The sequence below is a fragment of the Sinocyclocheilus anshuiensis genome, unplaced genomic scaffold (assembly GCF_001515605.1).
Source record: "Sinocyclocheilus anshuiensis isolate Anshui unplaced genomic scaffold, SAMN03320099.WGS_v1.1 scaffold603, whole genome shotgun sequence".
NCBI lineage: Eukaryota > Metazoa > Chordata > Actinopteri > Cypriniformes > Cyprinidae > Sinocyclocheilus > Sinocyclocheilus anshuiensis.
Window position 1 is genome coordinate 397,948 of NW_015551055.1, and position 10,448 is coordinate 408,395.

At 37.3% G+C, this 10,448-nt stretch overlaps 1 protein-coding gene across 1 annotated transcript in view; it reads right to left on the bottom strand.

The window, feature by feature from the left end:
* Positions 1-1,934: 1,934 nt before the first annotated feature.
* Positions 1,935-10,448, bottom strand: part of LOC107661973 (disintegrin and metalloproteinase domain-containing protein 33-like) — a 101,539-nt gene continuing 93,025 nt past the window's right edge. The window contains exons 18-22 of the mRNA XM_016451799.1: positions 8,715-8,856; positions 5,696-5,792; positions 4,901-5,134; positions 4,538-4,719; positions 1,935-2,342 (exon numbers count right to left, since the gene is read on the bottom strand). Of these exons, the coding sequence (XP_016307285.1) occupies positions 2,291-2,342; positions 4,538-4,719; positions 4,901-5,134; positions 5,696-5,792; positions 8,715-8,856 (707 nt within the window). The 3' untranslated portion in view covers positions 1,935-2,290. The remainder of the gene's footprint in view (positions 2,343-4,537; positions 4,720-4,900; positions 5,135-5,695; positions 5,793-8,714; positions 8,857-10,448) is intronic.

Consider the following 10,448-nt stretch of genomic DNA (forward strand, 5'->3'; position numbering starts at 1 on the left):
TATATATATATATTAGCTAGAAAATAAAATAACACAAATTAAGTTTTAACCATTGTACTGTATTATGTACCCTATTCATTGAAAGTGTCATAGAATGTAGTAAATGTCTTTGTATTTTTATATTTGTAACATAACATTAAATCACACTGACTGCAGAAGCATTTTTAGTGTCCTCTTTTATTAAAGAGGGAATAGGTGCTGATATTAAGAGGGGGGTGATTCAGTCCTATTTTCTACTACACTGCTTGATTTCCTCTCCTGACTTAACAGCTCCTTTACCTTCTCCTACATAATTAATCACACACCATCTCCCATAGACATGAGAGGGATGGACTCCGGGCATGTAGGAGAGTGAGAAACTAAACTGAATTAAAACCAACACAATGCAATGTACACGAGCACAGCGTGAGAAGTGCCTGCTCAGCAGACTGAATATGGCCACGACACTGTGCAGGATTCATTTCAAGTAAAAACAAAAATTGAAGCAGAAAGGCTGCTCGTCAGTTTAGAGCGATGAGGGTTTCTGCTGACAGCTGAGTTTCAGTTCCTCCCTGCTTTTAAATGTACCAGCCGCAGCTGTCAGTGGAGCTTTATCGGTCCATATGAGGGGGTGAGGCAGGTCTGATTGTGTGTAATGAGCTGCAAATCAAACAGAAGCCTCTCTAGGGTTTGGGATTCAGTTGCAGAGAGCCACCGTTTCATGCAGGTGGGGTCATGTGTAGTACAATCCAGCAGCACTTCACCGGAATATTTTAATATGCTGGAGCTCAAGACTGCACAGATTAGAGTGCTGAAACCACATGCAGATATAATATGTTTTAGAAAGAAATGTTTTAGAAATGCTTTTCAAGGCCAAACTCTCATGCATTATACGGTCATTTTGTTTGTTTCTATTTTAAATATAGGAAAATATGCATTCAAAAACTGCAAAACAGTTTAAAAGAATGCATTGGTAAGATACGCAAGCAGTTATCGCTTTTCACAGGAAAAGCAAAAGCATGAATCTTTTTTTTTTTTTAAAGGGGTCATGTTGCTAAAAAGAACATTATTTTGTGTATTTGGTGTAATGAAATGTGTTTATGCAGTTTAAGGTTAAAAAAACATTATTTTCAAACAAAGTGGTTTCGCTTTCACAACGAAACACAGCGTAACACACGGCGGGCTAGAGTGAGTGGAGGCCAGAGGCCTAGAGAGAGCAGAGGCCGGCGGCTAGAGTGAGCAGAGGCCGGCTTGAGTTAGCGGCGGCGGGCGGGCTTGCGGCAACCACATGTGACGACCCCGGGCTGGACTCCGATATCTCTTTGGATTTGAGACTTTAGTCTTTGCAACTTTACAGATCTTCTTTATGCACCAAGAGCTTGTAACACTCCAAAGAGAAAGGAAAACTTGAAATCGCATCATATGACCCCTTTAATAAGCCTGTTTAGAAATTTGAACAAAATCTTAAGCTCCTGTGCAGAGACACGTTTATGGACTAATTCTAGACTAAATTAGTCTTTAGTGACTAATTACTTTCCATAGTACTTTATTTTTCATACTGGTCTTTGTTCAGGAAACCATATTTTAAGTCATTTTTAAATATTCTTATTCCTCATGTAGGCATCATTGGCAAACAAAAATACCACTACCATTTAGATATACTTAGGAATGTTTAGATAACTTGTTTGTCATTGTTTTTGCATTGGTTTCACACAGAAATGACACAATTCATCAATTTTTTAATCACAACTTTTCCATTATTCTCATATAGAACTCTCTGTTCACTGCAAACCTCCGTTGAGTTTGACCTGATATAAACAATTAGACCTGATGTAAAGTCTGTCATAAAGTGAGGACGACCAAACAACATGGTGTCTAAAAAGGTATAACATATTTTATGTACCAAACACAAAATCACATACAGCACAGTACAACAAATTAAACAAGGCATGAAAACAACATCTTTGGCACTTGACAAATAGATGACAGTCAAACAAAAAATGTAAACAAGACAGAGGCATGGTATTAAAACAAATAAGTATAAAAAAATGGCAAGGTGATAAAAAGTCAAGGTTTTGGCAATGTGATAGTCTATCCAAAACTTTCTCAGTCTGCATATTTTCATGCAAAACCACGTCATCTCTGCTGTGCCGGCTGTATTTGAACGCCGGTTTGCGAGGCCTCATCCAGGGCCCTAGCACCATGCTCTTCCATCCCTTGTGAGACAGCTCATTATAATACCAGTCGCCAAGGGTCCTTATTTAGTGCAAATAGGCTGGCTGAAGTCTTTAAGAAATTAATCCTGCAAGCGTCATTTTCGGAAAGTGGATGGAACTATGATTGGTTTGGGTCCTGAAACAGGTCTGAAAAAAAAAACATTGGTTAGATATACACTAGAACTTTAAGTTGTCTGCTCTACTGTCAATCTCACTGATTTACACTGCAAGCAGAAATATCAGAAATTCATCTTACTTTTTGGTCGTATGAGCTCCATATTCTCCCTATATTCATATTATATGAGCCTTTAAAGCCTGAATATAAAAATATAAACACTTTTTTTAAAGCTTTACTTTTATATTTTGTCTAAAGTTTCAATAAACTATTCCATTAAAAAAATAGGGCTTGCAGGGTTAAAATTGTTGTAAAGGCAGGAATGGAAGTGTGTGCTTATCTCAGTTTACCTCATATTTCTCACAAGATCCTTCAGTTGAAAGACTTTACACTGTTAAATTAATGCTTTTCCAAGGCTGACAATCATTTCAAACAAACCACTTACGCCTTTCTTTTTGTGTGAAAAACCATGATGTAAACATAATACCCTGCTGAGTCTGTCAAAATGAAACGCAGTTTTCAGCATATACAGTCGAATCCTCAGAGTCTCACTGTTATGTGTTAAAAATGAATTCGTATTTTTTATCACAACATAGTACTAAGCTGCCGCTGCCACTGGGAAGCTACGAACAGATTTATCTTCACAAGCTGAAACTCAGTGAGATTCGGTTGTTCTTAGATTGGAGCATAGTGCTGGAGACAAGCAGAAATGAGGCCTGGATATCGGTGCAGTTATTTCTGAAAATAAGTGCTAGACGGCTGCTTTTGAGAACTGATAGCGGACTAGCATTGATGTGAAGACTCGAGGAGAGAAAAGAAGATTTAAACTTGCAAAATTCACTTCTTACAATATTCTATTGGGGCATGTGTATTTCCCCATAAAACCTATTACTGTATATAAATGAGTAAAACCCCGTCCAAACGTTTGATGTGTTGTAAAAATTCAGTCCTATATTTACTGCACTCAAGAATAGGTAGAGAGTTGAAAAGAATAAGAATCCCATAAAATATCCAAAGCGCACGCCTCACCACCCACTGTTCGGCACGCTTATTTGTATCTAACATTGACTCTGATCCATTTGCTCTGGCAAAGAAAAACAAAGTATTGAATAATTAGAGCAGACGGACTCTCACTCATTAGGACTGCCTTTCTTATTGGAGAGTAACTGTTCAGTCAACTGTTACAATTAGTATGCTAATTAGCTAATGGCGTCACAATTTGCATATTTTGGTGAGAATAAGTCATAAATGCTGAGTGGAAAAGACAGACAAGACAGTTAAGTCTGTTAAATGAATGCTTTTCAAAGACCATCATTTCAAACAAACCACTTGCGCCTTTCTTTTTGTGTGAAAAACCATGATATAAACATGATACCCTGTCAAAATGAAATGCAGTTTTCAGCATATACAGTTGAATCCTCAGAGTCTCACTGAACTTCTAAATACTCCTTCTAGAGGATTTGTGTGATTGTCACCAAATTTGGTCAACATGATGCCAAGACAATAGGGATGTTTACATGCTCTAATTTTGTTAATCCAAATTAATGTAATCCAATTTTAGATTCTGAAACTCTGTTTACATGAACCCTAAACTTTGCAATCTGATTCACATTTTCGTTCACATGTGCATTTTATATTCTAACAAAACTTCAGGGCATACGCAGTGACCCTGTCAACACAGTCACAGCATTATTGGAGCTACAGTACCATCAGTATGTATATATGTATGTATGTATATATATTTTTTAAGCAATTACATAAGCAAGTAAATATTCAGTCTCCTCCTCTGACCAGTTTGTAAGATGTAAATAAACATATGTAAAAAGGAAAAAATTATAAAAGGGGTCCGGTAAACATATGCAGCCTGACAATATTTTTGAATCTGCTTAGTTTTTTCTTATTGATCATAATATGCCAGATCTACACCACACAATTTCATTTGGATTGAGCTCAATTGGATTGACTGATTATCTGATTTAGATCAAATTGGTGTATATTTGGTTATGCGGACTCATCACATGGATGTTCATGGATTGTTCACGGTCACAGCGCCGCCAGCTGGCAGCAGGATGTGTGACACGTGCAAAAGACTTCAAAGTAGTCCTGTTTAAATGCATGTTGCCACTGTGAATAGTTTTTTTTAAAGCCACCAGTGGCCCATCATCGCTGTCTGTAGCTGTATTTTACTTTTAAGCTCATCTGTGGAACTTTTGATGTTTTTACTCACCGGAATGCCTTTAAAGGGGGAACAGCAGTCACCTTTCCCACAGGCTTGAGTCCGACTGAAGGGGGCATCATCACCATGAGCCCCCCACCAGAGGGTTTGGGCTGTGCTCCACGAGCAGGGCTGAGAGGAAGAGGCCTCTGGGGGGGTGTGAACGGGGGTCGAGGCTGTTGTTCTGATACCTTCTGTATGAGGATAGGAAAAAGAAGTGAATAAGTATTTGAGGTGTGCTTTCTTCAGGATTTCTGACGGCGTGATTAAAACAGGTGTTTCAAGCAGCATTTCATTTGATGAGATTGTGACCTATTTTGGCTCCCACAGTGATTTTGATTAAACCAAAAGAATATGAGTACACTGAATTCTCACCAGTGGTGAGCGTGAAGGGTTGAGGGGTAGAGGCTTCTTGGGAGGACTGAGCTTCTGGGGTGATGCTACAGATTTGGGTGGCTTGCTGATAGGCGGAGGAGGTCGAGGTCCTTTGATGTTGCTCAGGGATGGCGACGGAGCCGGCCGGAGAGGACGGACAATATTAACTGGCTGAGTACTGTTGGAGGCTGGGTTTGGCCTCAGAGGAAGCACCTCCTTGCTGGTGTGAGGTAGCTTAAGAGGAAAAAAAGCAAAGTGATGATGAGATATTGGTGATGCTACTACATGATCTGAAAAAATCACATAATACATACTAAACAAACCCCATCATAAATCTCTAAATGAAAATGAAAAAATGCACTTCAAAGGACTAATGTCTTGACAGAGGTGAATGGGGTCATAAAACTGATGAATGCAAGTGAAAAATTAATTTGTAGCAAATCTTGCATCTTTATTAGTCTGTTATCTGTTTTGGGCCACTAAAATATGTCTACGGAAAATATAGCTTTGCCATCACAGAAATAAATGACATTTTAGATATTAATATACAACTTTTTATATAACTTTTTAAATTGTATTTATTTTAAATTGTAATAGTATTTCACAGTACTGTTACTATTTTTACTGTATTTTTGATCAATTAACTGTAGCTTTCGTGAGCAAAAGAGACTTAAAACAACATCTTGCCAACCCCAAAAATATGTACTAAGTATAATGTAATGCAAAGTTTTGTATAATTCGTATTAAAGATTATATATACAAGTGTTCTCTCCTCTGTGACTAAAGTGTCCATACCTTAAGATTAACACTTCTGTTGGAGGGTCCCACCACCTTCAGATGGAAAGCAGGGTTTAGGTGTCCATTCTTCCCCTTTTCAACGGAGCCCTCATTTCTGAAAACGTATGAAAACACATAATAAATAATTTAGTGAACAGACTAGAAGTGAAATTGACTACCATTGCGTTTTTTTGTCAGTTTGTAAAGCACAAGATTGACTACAGACTTTCAGCATGTACAAATATAATACCATAATTTTCTAAGCATGTTATTCAAAAGTGCACTGGATAATGAACATTTTTGGAGCATACGTGTATGTTCATAGAGTGACATCAGAAAGCATTCAGACCCCTTGAGTATTCATAGCTCAGGATAGACTGAATAATTTATTGTATTTGACATAATATACCAAAAGGACAAAGTGAACTTTTATTATGTATGTTTGAAAAAAATCTGAAATGTATTATTTGCATTAGTATTCAGACCCTGTGTAGCTGTGCATGCTGTGTGGCAGTGAAGACAGCAGGAGGTCTTCTTGGGTGTGATTTGCACACCCGGATTCTTTTTTCCCGTTCGCCCTTGCAGATCTCTTCAAACTTTGAGTAGTTTGCCCACAGTATTTCTATGGGGTCATTTTAGATGGAACACTCAAGGACATTATTTGTCCCAAAGCCAATCCAGGATCATCTTGGCTTTGTGCTCCAGGTCATTCTGACACTGAATGAAGAATCTTTTCTCTTGACGGAGGTTGTGTGCTGATTTTCTTCAAGCATCACTCTATATTTGGCTCTATTCAACCTCCGTCATGTTGCCTGCCAATCCTAAAGCCTGTTGCAGAGAATAACCCCTCTGCTTTTTTGGCTTTTATACTACACAGATTTTTCCTAACTGACACTGATGCGAAACAGATTTAAGCATGTCCATTTGAAGCTGCAGGAGATATTCTTGGATTTAAAGTCTTACATGAATTGCCACTGTATAAACAAAAAAAAAACAAAGCCACTTCTTAAAATATCTTACACAGAAGAAATAAAGAAAATCATGCATGTTTGGAATGACACAAGGGTTAGAAAATGATGACATTATTTTCATTTTTGGGTGAATCATCGCTTGAAGTGCAAGAGTTGGTACAGTGTAAGTTGAAACCTTGCTCAATGGACAACTTAACAAAAAATAAATAAAAAATCTAAATCACATCTGTTAGTATTAGTCAGTAGATGTATATCAGTAATTATTAGGTTGCATTAAATTTTGTGATTTTTCTGAAACTGAGAGAGTTCAGATGTGAGACCGTGTGTGTGGGGAACTGCTCCATGCCAAACACGACCTGGTCTGCCACTGACTAGAAGAAAGGATAATACCATACCTAATCTGACAAACTTTGAATGTTTTTAATGATTGGTAAGGGGAGGATTCAAAGTGAAGTAACCTCAGTTATCTCTCTGCAGCTGCTGTTTTCAGCAAATGTGAAGATAGATCACATAATTAGATTTCAACGGATACTGACAGCTGAACTAATCACATATGTTTAGAGGGCCTGAGATGAAAGACAGGGGGCTCTGGCTTGCACTCTGTAGAACAGTTACATTTCATTTCTCATAAAAGTCATTTTACAGCAGATCACAAAACAATTGTTTGAAAGCAATTTGGCAAAGCAAAATGTGTCCCTGATATAGCTTGATTAGATTTGAAACATAGACTGATAGCGTTTGAAATAAACAAAAATAAATAAATAAAATTAAATAAAATTAAAAAATTAAAACAACTCAGATAAGGGCAGGGGGATCACTGAGTTAATATTATCTAAGGGGCCAGATAATATCCATAATTGTGTAAATGAACAGAAGGGGTTCTTGTCTTTAAAGGGGTCATATGATGCGATTTAAAGTTTTCCTTTCTCTTTGGAGTGTTACAAGCTCTTGGTGCATAAAGAAGATCTGTAAAGTTGCAAAGACTAAAGTCTCAAATCCAAAGAGATATTCTTTATAAAAGTTAAGAGTCAACCACGGCAACCTAAAATGGCTCGTTCTAACACGCCTCCACATATCTACGTCACTATGTGGAAATATTAGCATAATGCCGCCCAAATGTGCACACAAAGAAAGAAGGTGTGGTTCTGTATTATCCATCTGTATTATTTTTTACTATTTTCTATCTTTGTAGTTAAAATCACCTCTTTATTCTATTCTTTTAAAAGTCTATTTTTGTTAACAAAATGAATGATAGACAGATGTATCCATGTAGAGTAGCATATGATTTTTACACTTATTTGGGATTCATTTATGTGTGAGTTTTGAATCTGCAAAAAGGCATTTTGATATTAGATATATCACAGGGCACCAGCAATGGAGGCAGTTTGTTATCCAAGAGATATAGTAAAACGGATGGGCTTGAGGAAACCTAAAGAAGATAATATTGTGCTGAATCACTCAGCATGCCACAGGAGCCACTAGTCAATGCGGTCGAAATCGCTCACTCTCTCACTTATTCTCTCACTCATGCCATGAATTCAGTGGGTCTCTCCAGGAACCAAATAGCCAGTTTACCTAAACAGCCAGTTTTAAGATGAATGGCTCAAAATGTCTTCCATCTGACAACACCGAAGGCCACTGCACCTCTAGAAACCTTGACTGCCCAGACATGTTTTTTATGGATAATCTCAAAGAGCTAATAAAGTTTTTTTTTCATAACTTCAAAGACCTTTTTTTAGGGTTTTGCTCTGCCATTCAGTGTGTACAAATACAAACAGGTGTACCTTTCTAAAATCATGTCCAATCAAATGAATTTGCATAACGGGACTAAAAATAAATTCAATAGATGATCAAAAGAAACAGGACACTTCTGAGCTCAATACACGGTCTGAGATTTTAGCTTTCTGCTATTAATCAATTCAAACTTCTATGAAGCCATTTTCACATTGTTTCTGTGGTGGTTTGTGTAAATGGAAATGCATACATTTTTTAACAAAACTGTAAAAGGGTCTGAACACTTTGTAAAGGCGCTGCATAACTGTGTGTGTGTGTTGCTACATTAATACCTGCTGGCTTTGCTCTTCTCTCTCTGTGTTCTCCACTTGTGGTAGTAGGAGCTTTTTATCTTGATGCAGTAGAAGGCAATAAGTACAGCAGGGAGAAGCACTAGAAAAGCAAAGAGCAGCCCAACAACCAATCCCACCTGACCTGAGGACAGATATAGAACATACAGCGACTGTTAGACAAGGGTCAACAGCAAACACAAAGAGAAGTGCTTGCCAAATATCTGCCACTCTGAATAATAGATCTTGTGTGCACTGCATTCACTCTGTAGCATAATAATGTCTATGGCTACGTTCAGAATAGCAAACTACCATACTTTTTTCTTTAGTATACTACTTTTAAGCAGCATCTAGCAAATGAATAGAACACGCAAATGAACTACTACATTTCTAAAACGTGCAGCACACAACCAGTGAATACTCTCTTCTGCAATGCAATGCAATGCAACTTGACCTTCTATTTCCAGTGTGACTCATGAACAAGAAGGGATATTAACTGTGACTTTTCATTTTAACATTACTCGCTATGTGATCAGAGAGTAGGTTAAGCCATTTTTACCCCAAATTGCCTCACTCTCATGTACACTACTGTTTAAACGTTTGGGATCATGAGCTTTTTATAATGTTATTGAAAGAAGTCTTTTATGCTCACCAAGACTATAGATTTATTTGAGCAAAAACACTATATATAAATATTTGAGTCATATTGTGAAATATCACCAACATTGAAATGAACTGTTTACTATTTTAATATAATTTAAAATATGATTTATTCCTGTGATGCTAAAGCTGATTTTTCAGCTGGCATTACTCCAGTGTCACATTATCCTTCATAAATCATTTTAATACCGATCTGGTGCTCATGAAACACTTCTTATTATTGTCAATATTGAAAATGGATGTTTATTTTTGTGGAAAACGTAATACTTTTTAATCAAGATTCTTTGAATAGAAAGAACAGCAACTATTTAATTTTATTTTATTTAAAGCAAAGTAGAAGTAATTATTGTCACTTCTGAATCAATTTAAAGGGTTAGTTCACCCAAAAATGAAAATTCTGTCATTAATTACTCACCCTCATGTCGTTCCACACCCCTAAGACCTTCGTTCATCTTCAGAAGACAAATTAAGATATTTTTGATCAAATCCGATGGCTCAGAGAGGCCTCCATTGACAGCAACGCCACCCAAACTTTCAAGATCCATAAAGGTACTAAAGACTTCGTTAAAACAGTCGACGTGACTACAGTGGTTCTACAATAATTTTATGAAGCGACGAGAATAGTTTTTGTGTGCAAAAACAAAACAAAAATAATAACTTTATTCAGCAATCTCTTCTCTTCCCTGTCATTATCCTTACGCGGTTAATGCAGTATGCACAGTGAAGGCTTCCGTGTTCTACGTCCAAACGCCAGCTCATTATTGGCTAAAGCTGCACATGTGAGCAGCACGACGCATGCGTGTGATGCTGATGCAGGAGCCGTCCAATAATGAGCCGGCGTTCTGATGTAGAACCTGGATGCGCTGGACGTAAACAACGTATGAGAATGACACAGAAGTGAAGAGGTTGTTGAATAAAGTCGTTATTTTTGTTTTGTTTTTGCGCACAAAAAGTATTCTCGTCGCTTCATAAAATTATTGTAGAACCACTGTAGTAACGTCGACTGTTGTAACGACGTCTTTAGTACCTTTATGGATCTTGAAAGTTTGGGTGGCGTTGCTGTCAATGAAGGCATCT